Source organism: Prionailurus bengalensis, chromosome A1 (assembly GCF_016509475.1).
Source record: "Prionailurus bengalensis isolate Pbe53 chromosome A1, Fcat_Pben_1.1_paternal_pri, whole genome shotgun sequence".
NCBI lineage: Eukaryota > Metazoa > Chordata > Mammalia > Carnivora > Felidae > Prionailurus > Prionailurus bengalensis.
The window spans coordinates 233,742,072-233,764,139 of NC_057343.1; the positions used below are offsets into that span (position 1 = coordinate 233,742,072).

The 22,068-nt window shown below is 45.6% G+C and overlaps 1 protein-coding gene across 7 annotated transcripts in view; it reads left to right on the forward strand.

The window, feature by feature from the left end:
- The window catches only part of SEMA5A (semaphorin 5A), a 481,312-nt gene that overhangs the window by 403,422 nt on the left and 55,822 nt on the right, over positions 1-22,068 (forward strand). For 5 of the 7 annotated variants that reach the window (XM_043601165.1, XM_043601185.1, XM_043601174.1 and 2 more), the window contains 3 exons: positions 2,545-2,688; positions 11,715-11,732; positions 11,966-12,113. In XM_043601165.1, coding sequence (XP_043457100.1) covers positions 2,545-2,688; positions 11,715-11,732; positions 11,966-12,113 — 310 coding nt within the window. The remainder of the gene's footprint in view (positions 1-2,544; positions 2,689-11,714; positions 11,733-11,965; positions 12,114-22,068) is intronic. The other 2 variants (XM_043601208.1, XM_043601215.1) reach the window with 1 other exon arrangement.

Here is a 22,068-nt window from a genome sequence, read left to right on the forward strand (position 1 = left end):
TGGTAGGAGACCGCAGGGCTACACAGATTAGATTATTTGTGTTGTTACGGAAAACAGAGGCGTGTCCACATGGCATTACACGGGGCCTCTTTACACCAAACTCAGGTGGTTTCCATGGAGCCATGGCAGACGCTGTATAAAAGTTACAGAGCTGTTACTGTTCGAAGATGATGATCAGTGATGGATTTTCTTTTTTACACTGTTCAGTGGGAAAGAGAGGACCATCAAGTGCATGACCGCAGCTTGTTTGTGGCTACCTCTTTGGCATCGGTTCCACTTGACATTCATCCTCTAAACAGACCTGTGATGTAATTAGCGGTGATTTTCAGCTTAGTAATTGAAGAACGGAACCCATCTTAGTGGTGCTTTCAGTGCACGAGTGGGTCGTTTTGGACTGATTTCACCCTCGAAATGGCTCATCAGCTGATCCGTGCTTACTTGGTGCTGGTTAGGGGCTATGTACCACAACGTGTGCTTCAGAGCAACATTGACCAGGACTGCAAAGCCGGGTGCACGTAGACGGTTGCTCTCATTTATTTCCTGACTCACTGTATTTCTGTTATTTATATCCACTTCCATCTACCCACTTCTCTGTATACCACATGCCCCCTGTATCGTAAGTAGAATATATCACAGAATGTCATGTTTGTTAACAGGTTTAGGAAATGGAGAATTTCCAAACAATTTCAGAAGAAATGTTTCCTTCACTATGCTAACATATGAAGAAACTTTGGAAGTAAAAAGATCCTTTTATTTATGTTAAAGTGGCCATTTCTGTATAGAATCCAATGAATTATTTGGATTTTTAAAAAAAAATTGTGTAGGTAACAGGGTATAAGATTCTAATTACCTTTTTGAGCAACTTGGAAGGATCTGTCTTTTTTTGTGATTACTTGGTTACGTTATCATAAAGCCAATTTCTTATAATATTATACAGTAAAGCATAACTGTCTCTTTTATTTCTATCCTGACGAAGTTGCAGAAAATAAAGAACTATGAAATATACCAAGAGTTTTCTCAGAGGAATTGTCGCTTGAAATTATTTTAGAAATTATATATTCAGATTATCGTTTATATCTTGAGCTTCAGTGGCACAGGGGTGGACCCGCATGTTTTTAAAAGAATGTATAAAGTAAAAATAACAATTAATGTCAGTCGATTTTTTTCAGTGGAAGTGAAAGTCTGATGAGGACAACATATCTAGAGAAAGCATATGTGATTAGAGAAATATATTCCACATGCAGTAGAATATTCACATGGGAGTTTGGATTCTGGATTTAACAGACATTTTAACAAATATTTGAGGATTTAATAAATCCTTAAAAATGTTTTAATAAATCCTTAAAATTGCCTACAATTTGTTCTTTAATAGTAGGGACTAACTACTAAGGGAGATATTTAAATTACAAACAAGCTGAGTACAGGCATTTCAAAGGAAAAGTACAATATTAAACAAAAAAGAAAAATTCCTCTAGCTGTCAGTGGCAATTAACTTTATAAACCACTCTTATACAAGCTGTTTCTTTTCTTTTAATTTTATATTTTATATGCCTATCGTATTATATATGTAATAACATAAATACAGTTATGTGCAATTTGGACTCCTTGTTTCTACTCCCTATATCTTTGTCAAATTGTAAGAAAATAGCCAAGAATCTGAATTTAAAGTACACTTCCTTCAGGATTCAAAAAAATTGTTATGTTTATTTATTTATTTTGAGGGAGAGAGAGAGTGTGTGTGTGGAAGCAGGAGAGAGGCAGAGAGAGAGGGAGAGAGAGAGAGAGAGAGAGAGAGAATCCCAAGCGGGCTCCATGCACTGTCAGTGCAGAACTCGACATGGGGCTCGATGTCATGAACCGTGAGATCACGACCTGAGCCAAAATCAGGAGTCAGACACTTAACTGACCGAGCCACCCAGATGTTCCTGGCTTCCTTCATTTTTAATAAAGTTTGTTTTAAAGCTTTGGATATTACAGGGTTCTTTATCAATGCGAATGCTATCAAGAGAATTACTGATTTTCGTTATTAATAGATTTTAAAAGTAAGCATGATAGGTAGTTTTAGATGATATTTTGTTCAAATGTGCACTTGTTGTAGATTATAAATTATATAGTATAAGTCAAAGAAGTATAAAACCTAGAGGTTCAGGAATTCATCTCTAATTGCTTTTCAATAAAGGAAACTTATTTTTCATTAGTTTAAGGTCTTCCTAACTAAAACTTATTAGTAGTTTCTAGTACAGCCCATTTTAAATTATTTATAGCACACTTTAAGCTTCACCTTCAAAAAAAAAGAAAAACAAACCTTGACCCTGAAATCAGATACCAAGGAGAAGGTCTCCCAGGGACCCAGATTTCCCGAGACCCAGCCCATCCAGTTGGGTCCTATGGCTCCCGTTCCCTTTCCCTTCCCGGCCGCAACCCAGCAGTCCACGGTGGGGGTGAGGGGGGGGTGGACACGGGAAGTTAGTTGGAGGTGGGTGCACGCAGGGATGGACTGCGCCAGTTCGACCCCGTGACCCCGCTGCTGCTTCCTCTCCCCAGGAACGGAGGCTGGACCCCCTGGACCTCGTGGTCTCCCTGCAGCACCACCTGTGGGATCGGCTTCCAGGTGCGCCAGCGATCCTGCAGCAACCCCACCCCCCGGCACGGGGGCCGGGTGTGCGTGGGACAGAACCGCGAGGAGAGGTAGGCACCCTCTGCCCCCACACCGCCATCCTCACGCTGCCTGCCATTCCAGTGTGGCCCAACTCCCCGCGGCTTTAGTCGGGGACGTAGCTCAGCTTGTATGTGGCATCCCTTCCTGTTGAGCCCGATCGTCCTGTTCCTTTCCCGACGTCGTTTACTTTTGCTCAAGGCCCCGTGTCGACCGCCTCACTACCACCCTGGTGCCTGCACAGTTGCCTGGCCGAGCAGTCCCCAAGGGAGCGGAGGCGTGGGGACAGCGGGCACCTCGGTGCTGGTCTCCCTGGGGACTCAGAAAGAGAGTCCGCTGGGGAAAATCCGTTCTTGTTAAAATCCAACTAGACGGCAGTGGTCAGATGCAGTAGGGTTTTGCATCAGAACTAAGTCAAGCAGCCGGAGCGGGGTGAGGACGTCTTCAGGATCTGGGTACATTTATAACCGCATGCCCCTCTACTAACCGATCCTCTCAGGGAGGCGGCTCTATAGCCCAGAGCGGCATCCTTTTCCAGGGTGGACTCTAAGCCTTCAGCTCCTCGGGGAGCTTTTCGTAGCAACAGACATTTGGCTTTGGCTTCATATAATCTACACTTGTGATGGTTGGCTCTTTCTTGCATATTTAATGTACGTTCTAGTTCATGATTGTTGGGGAAAATCCAAGCAGGTGGATTTCACGTCAGTCGGGATTCCTATTCTGCCGCGCTAACAGAAGGGTGTGGCATTGACCCCTGTGAAACAAAATGGCTTGCGATACCTTTTAATGAAAATGCAGTGAGGACTGTATCTGGCGATATGGGTTCGCTGTGAGCCTTTTATAAAAATACTGCATGCAGTTATTTGCTACGCAATCAATATTTATGTAGACAAATCAACAGGTTAACTTGTACAGATAGTTCCCTGCGAGGCGTTTATTACCACCTCAAAACAACCTGGGAGAATCGTTCCTTTCTTTCGTCGCTGTGTGCCGAAATCACCAATTAAGTTTTCATCCCTTTTGACCCAGAGGAAAAGGAAAGATGATTTTCACAAAATGAGGTTGGTTGTTTCTGAAGTAGTCCCAAGATAGTCTTATACAAACCTACCTTTTCCCATCCAGCACCAGTTGATAAGCGGGAGGACCGATTATGGGCGTGTTGTCTCCCTGCTATCTCTAACCTCACAAGATTTAAAACTGGTTGGAAGTTTTAAAATGCCATACACCGTCACATAATACAGCCCTTCCAGGCAGTGTCACCTGTATCAGTGTGAAGCTGCCCCCCAGTCGTAACACCCCTGCAAATCTTATTCCCGTTGGCACCTTTCCTAGGCTGAGCGCACAGGAAGGAAGCTGCCATTTAACTCTGTGGCTAACATGTATGCGTGTTCTGTGTGCGTTGCGCGATTGTTGGTAAAGCTATGTTTTCAGGGAAGACTGTGTTTGGGGGACTGCCGCTTAAAATGTTCCCTTTTATACGGAAAAAAAAAATAACCTGCTCATTTGGGCAAAAGACATATTTGGTTCATGGAAGATTATTTGAATTTGCCTAGTCAGTGTGTGGATGGTGAGAACAGGGACTCTGTAAAATTGAAGCTTCCCTGTTGAACAGCCCTTGTTAGGGGCTAATCAAGCCATCAAGAGGCTAATGAAATCTAGAAAAACGAGTACATACGATGTCTGTTTCTTGGTTTTCACCGGCAAACAGCTCTGAGATTTTTTTGGTTGTTGTCTTAGGTGGGAGGCCTCTCCACCTGTGAGAACACCGTCCCTTACACACATTTGAGAACTAAACTCAAAACTTGGGGAGACTCTGGTCTCCATGGAAGACACATGACTAGGCATGTACCGGGTTATACCGTTGCACCCTCCTGCTGTCAACACCATCGACCCTAAAGAACCCCTGAGTGGCCTCGAGTGAATATATTGATTCCCCCAGAAAAGTCCCTAAGTTAAGGCCAGGATTAGAGTTAATGACTTCATTGGATCAGAATGTCTAGGATATGGATGGAAGCTTTATGGCAACATAAATCTCAGAAATATTCACATCATTTTTTCTGAAGTACTGGGTAAAGAAAATAACCGACCTTATGTTTTACATGTACCTTGGAAGGTGTGGACACTGTTTCTCTTTTCTAAAATTTACTGGAAAATGATGTTCTTGAGTACCAAGAACCAAGTGGAAAGCACCAACAAGGATGAACCAGTGGACCTCTACGTAAATACTATCAAAATGCAGGTGTCTTTTTCTGTATTAGTTTCCTCTTCCCGGGTAACCATAGTTCCCAAAACCGAGCGTGGCTTAAAACAACACACATTTATTCTTTCACGGTCTTACTGGGTCAGGAGTTTCAGTATAACTTACCTGGGTTCTCTGCTTAGCCAGAGCTGTGGTCTCATCTGGGCCCCGACTGGGGAAAGAGCTACTTGTACGCTCAGGGGCTTGGTTGTCAGCATTTAGCCCTGTGTGGACTGTCAAATGGAGACCCTGTTCCTTGCCAAACGAGTTTTCCCAACACGGCCGCTGTCTTCCTCAAATCCAGCAAGGAAGAAAGTCTCCTGGCAGGATGAACAGGATGGTCTTACACAGTGTGATTGCAAAGTGACAGGCCATCATCTTGCCATATTCCGTTGGTTAGAAGTAAGTCACAGACCTTGTCTATACTCAAGAGGGGACATTACACGGGGCATGAATACCAGGAGGCAAGGATCATTGGGGTCACCTTGGAGTATCTGCCACAGTCACTTATATGCCCCTCAGTCATCCGTGGCCCTTCCATATGCAAAATGTATTTCACCAATTCCCAAGGTCCCTCAAAGTTTTACACCATGAAATCATCTCCGAATATTCCAGAACCTTATCGTTTAAGTCAGCCTCAAATATGAATGAGGCGCCCTGGCAGTTGTTCCTCTAAACTCAGAGACGAGATATCTGCGCCACCAGCCCACCCAACGTGTGATGGGGGGACAGGGGAAAGGTAGCAGCTATAGACATTCCTGTTCAAAAGGGAGGGAGAATGAAAGTGCAGAAGCATCACTGCTCCATAGAAATTCTGAAATCCAGCCAAACAAGTGTTGGGAGTTGCTCGATTAAGTTTCAAGGCCTGTGCATAATTCTGCACGGTTCTTGGCTTTGCCTTCTGGGCTCTCGTTGCTGCTTCCTGAATCATCTTTTCGTTTTCATGAAGGTTAGCATGTGCTTGCGGCTGGGGAGTTTTATCAACCTGTTTCCTGCCAGTAGAATTCTGGATTCCAGTATTCACTTCATTTGGACTTTTCTCTGTACGTTTCAGCGCAAGCTGGTATTTCTGCGGAAATATCCCTTATGGGTCTTCTGAGGATTTCTTTGAGGTTTACTCTCGTAAACAAATCTACACCCACAGATCGTTTTGAGATAGCCCTTCTCCAGCTGGGGATCCTCCTAGTGGCTGAGGGACCACACCCTGGGGCCTGCTTATGATCGAGACCATCTGTGAGGCACACCCTTGCTCCTGACCGCCTCAGAGCATCCCCCGTGTAACTGAAACCACTCTGATCCTTTGGCCTTTCTGAGGTTTTAGCAGAAGGTTGTACCGTCACACGTTCGGATTTTCCCTCTCTGCCAACCATTCCTGACAGTGCTCAGAAGCTATTTCTTAATTTTAGCATTGGTTGTCATCGGGAGAGGCTCAGAATTTCCAAAGTTATTCTGCCCTGGCCCTTCTTGTTTGTTATTCCTTCCCTCATGTTTTTTTTTTTTTTTTCATTCCTCATACATTTTGCTATAAGCAACAAGAAGAAACCAGGCAGCACCTCCAACACTTTGCCTGGAAATTTCTTTGGCTGTGTAACTCACTTCACGCTGACGTGTCCTGCTTTCCATAGAAACCGCAGTGACAGCCTGGGTAGCTTTCTGCCTTGCCTCACAAGGTCCTCCCTCCCCCCGGTTTGCAACCACGGGCTCCTGTTTTCTTTCCAACTTTGGTTGTGGTGAAATATAGTTAACATGAAATTTGCCATTTAGCCCTTTTTAAAGTGTTCAATTCAGTGGCATTAATTGCATTTACTGTAATGTGTGACTAAAACACTATTTCCAAAACTTTTTCGTCATCCTAATACTGGAACCTTTAAGCCGTGACTCCCCCTTTTCCCCTCCTCTCAGCCCCCGGTAACCTCTAATCTATGTTCTTTCGCTATGAATTTGCCTCTTTGAGATATTTCATGTAAGTAGAATCATCTCCTGTTTGCACCCTTGTGTCTGGCTGATTTCACTTAGCATCATGTTTTCAAGGTTCAGGCACGCTGGACCGTGTGTCAGACCTTCATTCCCCTCGGCAAGCTGAGTAACACTCGACCATATGGCTGTATCCTAATGTGTTTATCTCTTTACCCATCAATTACCAGGTGGGTTATTTCCACCTTTTGGCTACTGTGAATAATGCTGCAGTGAACGCTGGCGTGTGGGTATCTGTTCAAATCTCTGTTTCAGTTCTTTTGTGTATAACCTGGAAGTGGAGTTTTGGGGTCATACGGTACTTCTGTCTAGTTTTTTAAGGAGCTGTTTTCCATAGTGGCTTCACCACGTACATCCCCACCAGCAGAGTGGGAGGGTTCCAGGTTCTCCACATCATCGTCACCACTTGTTACTTTCTTTTTTCTTTCTTTTTCTTTCGTGATGGCCATCCTGGTAGGTAGGAAGTAATTATTACCTCCTTGTGCTTTTGATTTGCATTTCCCTAAGGACTATGATGTTGACCATCTTCTCCTGTGCTTATTGGCCATTTGTCTACTCTTTTGGAAATGTCTCTTCAAGTTCTTTGTCCATTTGCTAATTGGGTTGGTTTTGTTTCTGCGTTTTAGTTCTATGTCCTATTTTCCTTCTTTTTTTAAAAAATTTTTTAAACGTTTATTTATTTTTGAGACAGAGAGAGACAGAGCATGAACAGGGGAGGGTCAGAGAGAGAGGGAGACACAGAATCTGAAACAGGCTCCAGGCTCTGAGCTGTCAGCACAGAGCCCGACGCAGGGCTCGAACTCACGAACCGCGAGATCGTGACCTGAGCCAAAGTCGATTAGGAGCAAGTCACAGATCCCCCCACCCCCAACGTACACGCACAGGCACGCGCGCGCGCACACACACACACACACACACACACACTGAGTGGGAGTGGATCACACAAGCTGTGATTTCTAGGAGGTGAGACCATGGGGACCACAGTAGACTCTGCCCACTGCATTATCAAAATTAAGAATCCCAGGAACCAATGGGAGCTTATTATATGGTTTTTATTATTATTTTTTTACCATAAGATTTTTATTTATCACATTTGTCTTCATCTCCGTGGGTGTGTTTGCTTAGTCCTGTGATGAGCCAAAGTACTGCTCCTGTGAAAGTCATTCCCCTCCCCTAATGGGTTCTCTTGGCTCTCTCCTGGAGTAAACGTTAATAGTATGGGGTGGGGGGACCCAGTGTATGTGCAGTTTCTCTTGTGCCAAGAGATTTGATTATTCCAGTATGGCCCAGCAAAGGGACGGTCACTTAGACCAAAGTGGGGAGAACATGGTTGTAACAGGGTTCTGACTGGTTCAGGCTGTGAGAGGTTGCAGTGAGAAACTACTACAGACCAAACCAGAACAGAATGCACTTGTACCATGAAAAGATATGACAAGAAACAATACAGTGTTGAGAATCTAGTCTATGTGGGGCTATGAAAGGCAATTCTTTTCACAGAGACTTAGATCTGTGGAAAAATTGATGATTTATAGAGAAATATTGCCGGGTTATTAATTTAGTTTTAAATGCAAAATGAGAATGAGCAGTCATGGGAAAAATTAAAGTCTTAATTTTTAATGCATCATGAAATGCATCTGTGACTTTCAATGCTTTATGATACTAGAGATCCAGGGAGCCAGTAAAACCTCAAAAATGTTCAGCTGTTATTTGGCAAAAGCTAGCTGTGTGTAGGGGACTAGAGAAATTAGGAACCACGGGCTGGTCCGTTGTGAGATATTTTATCCATAAATTAATAAAATTTTTTGAACAAGCAGAGTCATCAAAGCAACTAACTTCTGATCCCCGTTGCTGTTTGTGAGCAGGAAAGACACTGGAAACCCAGTGGGTGGTTTAACAAGAGTCACTTCTGTCCGGAGCACATCTTAGTTGGGGTCAGAGGGACCCTACTTCTTTGATGTCGCAGAGAATCCAGTGCTTGGGGCTTGTAAGGGCTTTGCCTCTGAGCAGACTCCCTTCGGGTGGATCTGTGAGTGAAAACCCAGGCTAAAAGGGACAGAGCTGGCTAGCTGAGCAATCTCTATTTCCCTTCTGACCTCCCTTGCAGTGGGTGACACGGTCACCTATCCCGGTATAGCTATTTTCTCAGGACTGCCGTAACAAGAGAGAGAAAAAAGGAAGGCTCCTGGTAGACCACTTTAAAATGCGGCCAAATACATCACGTGTTGACACCGGTCAGAAGTTCTATGCTACGTGGAGTTTTCTGGCTCTCCTGCGGTACATCTTCAGCTCTGCTAACATGCTGAGTGTTTTCAGAGGTGGCCCGCTCTAAGCAAATATGAGAAAGTATTTGTGCACGCTGATGGATTTCGCCATGGGGAGATGGTAACTCCCTTGCTGTTCTTCTTATGAAAAGTCAAGTGTTTTATGAGCATATTTAGCAAGTTTTCCCTTTGCTCTCCCTATCTGTTTATTGCTTGTTTTGTGTTTGAAAGCGAAAAGGAAGGTAAGGAGCCCAGGTAGTCCATACCTTTTAAAGGCCGGTGAATTGGCTTGGAAATGGGAGGTGGAATTCTTCGTCTCAATCTGTGCACAGTGAGAGAAGGTACTCGTGGCTGTTTTGAATCCAGGGCTGAGGGTTCTGAGGTTGTGAGTTTTCTTTTCTTCCAGACGTGTTCTTGAATGGCTCCCCACTCTTGGAACATTCCAGGTACCAACACTTATGTTAATGATCACTGAGTAGCCGTGATGCTTTACTTACTGCAAGGCTGTGTGTTTGTTTGCACATGCCTCCTCAGGCCAGATTCTTCTCATCTGTTGTATCTTTTAATCTGTTGCGCCCTCAATTTTGTTTTGGTGCTCCTACCTAGAGGTTCCACTCTCTTACTTAGAAGATTCCTTTCCTTTCTCCCCTACACATAAGAGGGTCCATGACTTCGGAAGAGGGAAACCTAACGAAAATTGAGAAGATGAGAAAGAGTGAGGACTGTTTAGTTCCACTGACTACTCTTCTCTGTGAAGAGTTTCTCTTTAGAGAAGCTAAAGCCTGTACCTCATTGGTTCTTGCCTCCAGAGGCTTCTCCTGCCACGACTTACCAGCTCTCTCTGGCCGGAAGTAAGCATGCCTCCATGTTCCCACAAATGAGAGGCTGACACGTGACCGTGCTGTTTGTCTGTGTCTCTCTGTGCTCACACAGCTGCCACACCTTCACCCCACTATATCAAGCCCACGCGTGCCCTGTCCCTTTCTGTTTCCACCGCCCTCTTGTTTGTCCGGCTTGGAACATGTCTCCCTTGCGCTGTTGCAATCCAGACTCTCCTGGTTGGCATTGGCTCCCGCTGCTCTTCCTGCTGGTGGGCTCCTTGGAGATGAGACCCCACACTCACGCATGGAAAGCTCCTTAAATCTCAGGGAGCCCCAGGCCACCAATGGGATGAGACACCGACCCCTGGAGACCAGTCTTCACCCTCTAACTCTGACGGTGCTGTTTTGTCTCTCAAGCTCTGTGGAACTTTTTTGATTCCTTGTAAGTAAATTTTCAAGTTCTTCCTCCCCACCCATGAAGGTAGGTGCTGCTACGTCCTGTCACCTTCTTCTGTTGTCCTCTCCCCAGTGACCTTTCTACTTAACTCTTCCCATTTCTATATTCCGTTCTTTCCCAGGATGTCAGCCATTGCTCACTTTGCCTCATCCTGTGGACTCCCGTCCGCTTGGCCTGGCTTTTACCTTTCGTCTGTTCCTGCTTCTGAAGCCTTTACGTTCTCCATAGAGTTCTCCTGGTTTTGGTGGGAAACCAGTTGAATATCGTCAGCATCTGCTGTCAGGAAACTACACTCCCCAAATGACTCTTCCTGGTTTCTGGAAACCGGCTACAACTTGTCTTTATTTCCTACTCACGAAGACCGTATTTTCTGTTGTGGCCTTGTGTCCATTCCCCTGTATTCATCTTAGGTTGTAAACACCTGTCATGTGGAAACGCTCTTTGTAATGCCCTCTGCGTGGTGTCCTGCAGGGTTAAGCATTTATTCATAACGATGGCATCACAGGTGACTGACTTAGCCTCGCAGGTGGGAGTCTGTGCCTTGTGTCTGAATCCAGATGGGGTGGGGAGAGGGAGGTCAGAAGAGGACGTGCACGCTACTGTCCTCTAGAAGCTAAATTTCTGCTCCGTAGACGGAGTACTGAATGGAAATAGTCTTTTAAATTGCCAGATATGTGTGTGTCACAAGTTTGACCATGTTTAAAGCAATCCCTTCCACCCTGGAGGCCGTAACCTGTAGAATGCCAGGCCGTTACCTTCTTGTTTTTCATTTGTTCATTTCTTTCCCTCGCTTTGCTTCATTTCACTTGTAGAATTGAGGATTTGGGAGAAATCTGACTCATCTAAGGCTAAAGAAGGCCTTGTACAATTGGCTGATAACTGACAATATGAATGTGTATGTGAAGTAGGGAATATATAAACAGGATCTGTAAATAATAATTCAATTATCCTGGGATAACTGGTGGTTTTTTAAAGTAAGGTCGTCTGACATCATTTTGAGAGTCTACAAATAAATTTAAAAGTACAATGACCTAAGGCATGGAGGGCATGAAGCTTCATACTAAAATCAGGCTTTAACTTTTCTTTTACTTATATTAATAGGATTAGGAACCTTATTTGATTCCAGAATGAGAACTGAATTCCAAACACAGTGTTGCTGACTTTGTATCCATAGCCTACTTTATCTTTCCGTATTTGTGCGTAGAAGATAAATGCCCTACCTAGATATTTTCTATGTGTTCTCATTTTTTGGGTGTCTATTTGAAGGGTTTTGTTTTGTTTGTTTTTCCTTTAATTGGCTGCACAGGAAGATCCATCCTGCATTGTGAGTTTAGCATCTTCTTCATTGTCTCCCGTGCATCCCATCGTCTGTGTGCACACAGCATGGCCAGCCCACATCTGCCCCCTTTATCGTGCGACCACTCCGCACACAGAAACCCCCCCACGCGGAGCATGCCCATGTGTCCGACACCCCGGTGCAGGGACGGACAGCGGAGAGACCTGTGGCTTCAGGTTGCACTGAACGGTTTCCTTCTCCTCTTGGTTTCCCCCCCACAGATACTGCAATGAGCATCTGCTGTGCCCCCCACACATGTTCTGGACAGGCTGGGGTCCTTGGGAACGGTGCACAGCCCAGTGCGGGGGCGGCATTCAAGCTCGCCGCAGGACCTGCGAGAACGGACCTGACTGCGCGGGCTGCAATGTGGTGAGTACGGTCCCCTCATTCCCAGCCCCTGACGTAGCGCTGGGAGTCCAGAGCCAGCACCCGCTAGGTGCTCTGCACACACTCGAAGCGCTGCAAACATTAGGTGTTCTGCAAACTACATGCTCTGTAAACCTCATGTCTAGGCACTGGATGGCTTGCACACATTACACGTTCCACAGGTATAACATGCTCTCACATACCAGATAGTCTGCAGACAGTCGATTTTCAACAGACACTAGAAGTTCTGCAAACAGGAATCGCCCTGCGAACACGACGTGCCCAGGCCCTAGATACTCTGCACGTACTAGGTGCTGTGAATGGTGTTAAGTTTCTCTGGTTGATGTTTGGAGGAAATACTGGAAAGTCATAGCAGCTGGGAGGCTTCTTGAATTAAAGCTTCGCTTATGGGATGAACTGCCCTGGGGTGTTTTCAGTTCTGATTTCTGAGTTATGACAAAAGCTCCAGTCTGCTTGACTCTGCCCACGATATTTCGTTGGGGAAAATGGCATAAGGTCTCCACACCGACGTATAGGATGCAGGATCAACCTGAGGCACTCTGAGGGCTGGGAAACTTTGTGCAGCTGTTGTCAGAGCACAATGGTGCCGATTCAGAGGGAATACAAGACAACCTATGGTTTTGATTTTCTTCGGCCTTAGCAGGTCATATTTCCTTTAGCACTCTACCTTCTCTAATAAAATTCCACTCGCGCGGGCACCTTTCCAAAGACCTATCGTTGCTTTTCTTGTGCCGTGTGTAAGAACGACTGAGTGCTCAGGGCTGCTGGTTTTCCACCTCGTTCGCCCTCCCCCGGCGCTGGCACCACGGAGGGCACGTGGTGGGTGGGGATGTTCTGGGGGAGAAGTTTGGCCCCAGAAGGTCCTGTTTGGCTGATCTTTCCAGTCGTTCTTTGCGTTGCTTTCCTAACCTTGGTTCGTGAGGCTGAGGGACGTTATTTTGTGCTGCGGTACAACTTGTTTTGTGCCATGCAAAATCCACACCCTGCAGATAGCCTTGGAAAATTCAGGGAGAGGAAGAGGGTGTGAGCATCTTCTCAGATATGCCCAACCCAGGGAGATTTCCGTTACTGGGATTTGCGGTTAGACCCCGTCCCCTTCACACTGGCAAATATTGCAGTAACTTTGATAGGAGCGGTTACTGATTAGAGAAGCACTTCTTTCCAGGTTGGCCTGGACTAAATATTGGCCAGGAAGAATCTTAGTGCCAGTTTAAAAGGATGCATTTATTGATATTTCAAACGCTGGAACTTAAAAAATTATGTGTTAAAATGTCAAAGGAAAATCTGTGGACACTCCCTCGTTTTAGGAAAACAATTTAAATGAGGTAGCTTTATTCTCTGCTGAAATACATCATTTCCTGTTTCTGCTGCCTCAGTTTCTGAGGCCGGGATCTCCACTCACAAATCAGGATTTATCTTATCAGCTGGGAAACCATCTTGGCTCTTTACATTCCAAAACGTTTCAATATAATGAGCTCAGTAAACATTTCAATTCATTATCATATTGCAAATTGACTTCAGTAATCACGTTTATAAAGAGCTTAAGCGGGGTGCCTGGGTGGCTCAGTCGGTGGAGCATCTGACTCATGGCTCAGGCCATGATCTCACGGTTCGTGGGTTCGAGCCCCACATCGGGCTCTGTGCTGACAGCTCAGAGCCTGGAGTCTGCTTCGGATTCTGTGTCTCCCTCTCTCTCTGCCCCTCCCCCGTTCATGCTCTGTCTCTCTCTGTCCCAAAAATAAATAAACGTTAAAAAAAAAATAAAAAATAAATAAATAAAAACATTAAAAAAATGTTTGAAAGAGTCAGACACTTAATCCCTATAATGTTATTATCTTATACTAATTATATCTGGCTATGTTTTATTTCTAACCTGTTTGGATACTATCTAGGAACCATAATGGTAATTATTATATCAAGTCTTACAAATTTTAACTTACCAGTTAACTTCAAGTGAATTATTGACAGGAAGCTATAATTAAACACACTGGAGTTATTATTTAGGCATGTTATGGTAGACTGAAATCTTGTAAAATGCTCGCAGGAACCCGGGATGGTGGTGCAGAGAAAGGAGAAACAGTGATATTTATTGCATACCCGCTGACAGCCAGATGCTTTCTGTTTGGTTCTTTTACGATAGCCCTGCCGATGTGACTTTACTATGGTCATGTTTGTGGGTGAGGGACATGAGACTACATAGGTAGGGGACCTGCCCGAGGGTACTGAGCCTGTCTACAGAGAGGCAGGGACCCCAGGATAAATTGTCACCTTTATGGTGGCTTCTCCCATCCCACCCGTGAGAAGTAGGCTGAGGGGTGACAGTATCTGGACAGTTATACCGCCAGGATTTAAGCCCACATCACGTCAGTGCCCTGACAATTCAGAGTTGTAATTATTTAATTGAAAATAGTTAGCCAGACCACTTTAGAGTACCCATTTTGGGGTTACTTATCTTTGGCCTATTTTCATTTCATTTTTCGCCTTTTTTTGGATAATAACTAGGAACTGTAATAATCGTTAGATCGAGTCCTCATAAATCCTAATTTCAGGGGCGCCTGCGTGGCTCAGTTGGTGAAGCGTCCGACTTCAGCTCAGGTCACGATCTCACGGTTCGTGGGTTCGAGCCCCGCGTCGGTCTCTGTGCCGACAGCTCCGAGCCTGGAGCCTGCTTCGGATTCTGTGTCTCCCTCTCTCTCTCTGCCCCTCCCCGCTTCAGCTCTCTCTAAAATAAATACGTAAATATTTAAAAACGAATGCTAACTTCGTCATGTCAAATAAAGGACTGAAATGACAGTATGAGCGAGCAGAGCGGAGTTGTTATTTAGGTATGTTGTGATCAGCTGACGTCCTGTGTTACACAATAAAATAAGGAACTCTTGTTGAACGCCTACTGCGTGCCATAAACGACACTAAGAGCGATGAAAACGTATTGTGTGTATTGTCCCTGTATTCCTGCGGGGCAGTGTTCGTTATTACCTCACTTGGAGGTGGGTGACTCAACTTGAGAAAGATGAGTGAACTTGGCCAGTAGCGCGTGGCTGGTGGGTTCCTGTAGCAGCATTTGAGAACGGGCCCGCTGACACACACAGAACGACAGGACTCCGTGTGCCTGATTTCTTTGCCGGATGTTAGACGATAAATGATAGGACCTTGTTTTTCTTTACTTTTATTTAGTACAAAGCCTATCTTCAAAGAAAGAGGACCTTTTGTCCTTACGTGTCTGTTGTATCCGTCTCTGTTGGTCAGCCGTGATCAGGTTCTCTCACCCAACCGTGAGAGCATCCGTGGGAGATTCCGATGACCATGGCCGTTACCTGAAGCTAAACATCTAACGCACGTCTTAATTCTATGCTGGGGCCGAAGATTACAACACACGGAAGGAAGAAAGACATGCGACGTTATGTCCTATGAATAGAATTGCTTCTCAAGTTAATGTAACTCAAAATTTCCTCAAAGGTTTTAGCAGAGGTGTGAAAGATTAGAGCTGAAGACGGGGTCAGGTGCAACAAAGATAATTCAAAGACGGGAGCAGACTTAGCGCCTGCCAGCACTGTATTTATTACCGAAATATCATAGAAAGCGTAAAACAATGGACCAAAAGCTGTGATTTATGCTCTCCGCAGGGAGCAGAGGAGAGCATGTATTTCCTACATACAAAAGAGCCGGCCGAAGGAGGACCCTGAAGGTCAAGAAGAGAGGCATGAAGATCAATACACCCTGTCAAAGGGATTCTGTGAAGGTTAATCAAAGTTGATAGAACATATTGGAAATGTTTGTGCCAAATAATGGCACTATAGATAAATTAAGGAGCAGGTGAAACCTGGCAATTGGAAGTTTAAATAGGTTGCGATCTAAGAAAATAATGGCAGTAATACCTCAGTTTTGTGTGGCACACAGGAGTTAGGAAACTGTTTTTGAAAACTGTCATCTCACACTTTGGTGATTTTCCAAATGAGAACATGGGGCCCCGGTAAAACGATTTACGTACCAGAAGCCCTGCCTTTGGCCAAGCAAAGACCCCAGTCCAAGTCGTCTCAGCACTGAGGTGCTGCAAAGGTCCGGTTGCTGTGGCCTCCTCAGAAAACCCTGGCTCAAGAACTGTGAGATTAATTGGCAGAAGCTTATTTCACCCCCCGACCCAGGAAACGAGGTAGATTGAAACAGACTTGTTGGAAAGACTCCTCTCCTTTCCTCCTAAATTAATAAAATTCCCTCTAGTGCCCTGTTTATTTTTTAGTACTAGAACGTCTTCACGAGAATCAGCACCCCCTGGCAAGGGCACCTGCTTCTGTTCGAATGGACTGCTCGCATGTCCTCTCTGCCTACAACCGACAAGAAACGTAAAGCAGAGGAAACTAAACTTGTGAACAGGCACGAGTAGTTTTAAGTTTCTTCTTGTTGGTTGGTGCTTGTTAGTGTCCTTTGGGCTCGTGTTTAGTGTGTCCCCATTTCTGAACGGTGCTTATGCGGATTCTGCCGTGGAAGACAGGCACGTTTTTTTTAAATGGATTTTTATTTTATTTTATTTTATTTTATTTTATTTTATTTTTGGGACAGAGAGAGACAGAGCATGAACGGGGGAGGGGCAGAGAGAGAGGGAGACACAGAATCGGAAACAGCCTCCAGGCTCTGAGCCGTCAGCCCAGAGCCCGACGCGGGGCTCGAACTCCCGGACCGCAAGATCGTGACTTGGCTGAAGTCGGACGCTTAATCGACTGCGCCACCCAGGCGCCCCGACAGGCACGTTTTTATGAGGAGCTGCATGAGAGGTTTTCCCCTCGTTCCGTCATTTTTCCTTGGTTTTGGCCCCCGTGTGCTGTGTACTCCCCGTGTGGACGAGTCTGCAGGTGTTCGGACGTTGCCAGTTTACAGTGTTATGTGTGTTAAGGGGTTCCTTCACTTTGGGCCAAGATCCATTCCCGCACGTTTATTTGCTGACGCTGACTGTATCCTACAACCTCGCGCCTGGGCTCCCTGCGTGGGCTGCTTATCGAGGAGTCTGGAATCTTTGCTTCCTTCCTACGCCCGTTGGCCTGTCTAAGGGATACCACGAGTTTTAGCTAGTTATATCAACTGGTTTTATATACAACTATATACAGCTCGTACACATACACCTAGTTTTGCCCATTGTTTATGAACATGCCATTTTATAATTCTAAAAAAAAAAACAATTTTCTTATATAAAATTTAATCGATAAAATTAAGTAAAATAGTTGATTTCAGCTCAACGGAAAGCATATAGAACTTTCATAAAGAAAAACGGTATTTCCTATCCTCGTCATCCTCGTCATGACCATGATCATTTCTACAGGCCAGGCATTGTTTGAACAACTTCTTAGGGACTTTATTTTTTACTCCTGCCAGTGAACCAGAGATGTGGCATGATTGTTAGAATAACCATTTTATAGGTATGGAGATATGACAGACACCAAGGGACGTGATGGCCCAGCTCCTACGAGGGGCGGCCAGATTCCCGGCCAGGCTGGCTTTCGTATCAATGACCCGCATGTGTCCCAGCGGCATTCTGTAGCCTTATCTGATATTTGAAAAATAATCTGGAAGGGTAAAGTTTAAAAGCAGTTTTCCTGATGTTACCATAAACACCCATGTGCTTATAGAAATCTGTTTTGCCCGACTGAATTTGATAAAGTGAATCATTCAAGCTAAAGCTCAAAGAAGCCCTCCTCTATCACTTACTGAAAACAACAGATGACCCTTGGTGGCTTCTTGAGAGTGCATATGGTCCAGAGGGACTAGATTCTTAGGGGAGGACTAGATATCCAAATGCTTGGGGGAGGTGCACACTCTAATACCTATCCTCCAAAACCACTGTATACAGTTGTGCAGGTTGTATACTGCATAATTTTAAGGGGGTGTTAAAGATCATCTAAAAATGTGAGTAGTGCCCCTGTAGAAGGACAGTGCAAAGCCTGGGTGCCAAATGTGGGACTGCAGGGCACCCCGAGCCCTGACCTGAGTGCATGAAAACGACAAAGTTCTTCAAAGCCTCTGAAACACGTAAGGTGACTGCCACCCGTCGCTTTGATTTGTGTTCCGCACCATGGAGGTGGGAGCTGAGGGGGGCAAGCCTGAGCTCTGTTTAAAATAGAGCTCGATCACATAGTTTATGCTGGAGATGAGTCTACAGCAACACGTGAGATGAAGGAGGGGGGCTTAGAGGGAAGAAGAGAAAAGCCGTACGAGGGTTTGTTTTCAAGGTCGCTGCTGAGAAGAGCCGGGGGGAGGCCCTCCAGGATGGCTGAGAAGACTGCACAATGGCTCTCAGAAGCAGCAGGGTTCCTGAGCTCCCCTCGGCAGAGAGATGATCCGGGCTGCACACCCCCAAGCCCGGTAGTCCCCGGAGACCTCCGAGAAGACCTTAATGGGGAAAGAAAGTCACGGGAAGTGAGGCCACGCCCCCGGTGGATGCTGCCACCATGCCTGCAGCTGGGATCATGGAGTGGGGGCTACAATGTGGGCCCCAAAAGTACCCGCTACGGCTGACTTTGTGAAACCAAATCCTGAGCATACCAGGCTAGCGGGCACGGGAATTCGGATGTGGCTGCCCACTAATTGGGGATCAGCCCTGCCTTCCAGGGTCCTGTGGACTCTGGAACTTTCCAGACCTCAGAGGGCTGTGGATGCTACTGATGGGGCAGATTCCACTTTGTTTCCCAGCAGGTGTTTTTTATCTAGCTCAGTGGTTCCCATCATGTGGACCAGTTCTTCCCTTGGGGAAAGCTGGTAGGGGGTCCTGGGAAAGGTCTCTGTATTCCGTCAATACAAGATGCAGGAAGGGAGGCTCCTTTCCTCCTCTGGAGACTCGTGTGGGGGGAGGTGGAAGGTTTCTCCCCAGTTGCTGGCAGCCAGAGGGGGGTCACCAGGTCGGAGCAGAGGGACTGCAGTAGCGTGGCAGAGAGGCAGAGCTGGGGGCACCAGTGTGCCCGTCTGCCTTGCCCCTCCCCCCCGCCACCCCCATGCTGGGGACTGTCTGATATGTGAGATCCAAGTGCCCCATGACTTTAGCTGGTTTGAGTCAAAATCATCTTAACTGGTGTGCCTGCTCCCGCCTCTCTTCCTCCTCCTCCTGGGAAGCCCCTCAAATCCCAGATCCTCAAGGACGGAGAGGGAGGGAGCCTTCCTGCTTCTTATCCTGTTCTTAAGACCACTTCACAATATTAACAGGCATGCTCAGAGTGCCTGGGTGGCTCAGTCAGTTCAGTGTCCGACTTCAGCTCAGGTCATGATCTCACGGTTCGTGAGTTCAAGCCCCACATCGGGCTCTGTGCTGACAGATCAGAACCTGGAACCTGCTTTCGATTCTGTGTCTCCCTCTCTCTGCCTCTCTCCCACTCATGCTTTCCCTCTTTCTCTCTCTCTCTCTCGCTCTCTCTCTCTCTCTCTCTCTCTCTCAAAAATCTAAAATGTTCATGTGATCCACAAAGGCTCAACAAAGGACCTTGACCTTCTTCATGAAGAAGGTCACAGCATGAAATCTTGTATTGCACTGTGCTCCTAAAATGCATTCACTTGTATTTCCAAACATCCTTCCCCAGAGAAATGATTGATCTCCCTAGCTGAAATTTGATATTACACCCTCATTAGCATGGGAATGCAAAAATTGCTTTCTTTTGTTACAAGATAGCTCCGTGAAAGGCTTGCAAATATGAAAGATTGTCAGAGCAAAAATGCCATATTTTGTTCCAAGGGAGTTGAGCATTTGGACAAAGTTAGTATCAGTACACAAGATCAGGTGGTTTGGCGGGTGGCCACAGAAGAGTAAGTTTTCTGAAATTTAGTGCTGAAAGTTCAGTGATCGAGTTTAAGAATGGTGCATGATGCAGATGGGGAGAAAAGAAAAATGATGGATTATAGGAATTAATCCATCAAGTCTGTTTCTAGGACGTATAAATTATCATCTACAACCCCTGGAAATGGCGATTGGTATGGAGATCTGGAGTATTTTACAAAAATGTTTTATTTATAGTGTTGGGAGAGTCTGTTGCACAGATTTCTTTGACTTTCCAAAACAATCGGGTTTGTCTCCACCTATAATAATTCAAATGCAGTGATTGCAAAGTTAATTGGAAGGAGAGGCTTTAGGAATAGAGATTTTTTGCTGTAGGAGGGATTTAGATAAAGGAGACACACACATACATATTTTTTTTTTCTTTACAGTTTGCCAGTGAATTCCGTGATAAAGATTTTCCAATGCCTGACATTAAGATACTTAGTTTACATATGGAAACAATGTCCTGGTCCCAGTCCTAAGAATTTCCATTAAATGGCCATGGGTCCAAAGGTCTTTTGTAGGTCTGTGTGAATACGCTCTCCATCCAGAACAGACATTAAAAGGCGTAGCAATTCTCAGCTATGGGAAACCCAGGTCTCCGTTGTAAATGATGCCAGATTTGTAACTGCTACCAAACGAGTAACTAAATGTGACTGTAGAGACGCCTGGGTCGCTCAGTGGGTTAAATGTCTGACTTCAGCTCAGGTCACGATCTCTCAGTTCATGGGTCGGAACCCCGTGTCGGGCTCTGTGCTGACAGCTCAGAGCCTGGAGCCTGCTTCGGATTCTGTGTCTCTCTCTGTCTCTGGCCCTCCCCCACTCGAGCTCTGTCTGTCTGTCTCTCTCTGTCTCTCGCTCTCAAAAATAAATAAGCATTAAAAAAAAATTGAGATGTGACTATATAACATAAAGTCTTAATAGAAGTTCCTCTAAAACAGCGAGCTGTTTGATGCATCTCCAGTCTTTGACTATAGCCTTGCTGATGCTTTCGGGCTAATCATGGATTATCCAGAGAGAAAGCTTCCGGGGTCGATGAGTCAGTGTGGTGTCCTTCCGTGCGGTCAATTTCTGTAGCTCACCTTGTCTGCGTCTACTTGCATTAAGCGTTTGTCCTGCAATTGAAGAGAACGTTCTCTTGGAATATGAGCAAGCATTGCTTGTTCGTGGTTTTTAAAAAGCAACTAACTGCATTGTCCAGCCAAGTTGGCCTCTAAATGATGTGCTCTGATGCTGTCCCTCTGATCGGGAGCTGAGGGCTTCCTGGCCAGTGTGGGGGGGGGGGGGTGGTGGTGGTGGTGCAGATTTGGTAGCATTGGGGATGGACTCTTGCATTTATTTGCGTCTTTGGATACTTCCGTCTGCCTCCACTTTGGACAGTTTGTATTTCAGTGCAGACCTTACTGCACAGGCCGGGGCTGTGTTTCCGGGGCTGTGTTTCTGTGGCTGCATGAGTAGAACATTCTGTCCACCCCACCATCCCAGTCTGAGCCTGTGGGTCTACTCAGCTGACTTACGGAAGAACTGGAGAGAAGCAGGGATCCGGCCCATTGCAGGTTCCACTTTACAGGTGGACATACTGCCTCAGCTGACTCATTTCTAAAAGGCTCTAAAATCAAGTTCATGAACAAGCTAACAAAAACCTGGGGAGAAATTCCTTTGCTCAGAGGCTTTCGCCATTTACTTAATTGATTGTGTCTCTTGCCGTGCGTTCTTCTTTGGGTTTACTCAGGTTGGCAAGACCCACATACGTCACGGTCTTAATAGATGTTTTCTCCAACTCACACTGATGTAACTAGAATGTAAGCAGCTTGAGTTTTTTACCCATTTTCGTTTGTTTTTTTTTTTTCCAGTTTATTCATTTATTTTGAGGGGGCAGGGGAGAGAGAGGGAGAGAATCCTAAGCAGACTCCACGCTGTCAGCACAGAGCCTAACACGGGGCCCCAACTCAGAAACCGTGAGATCATGGCCTGAGCTGAAATCAAGAGTCAGATGCTTAACTGACTGAGCCACCCAGACGCCCCTACCCATTTTCATTCCACCGGGATTTAATGAATATTAAACTTCTACCCAGTGATGGCTTCTGGGGATAGCAGGGTGAATAAGGGAATCACCGTCCCTGGTCAAAACTTAGGAATAAGGCTTCA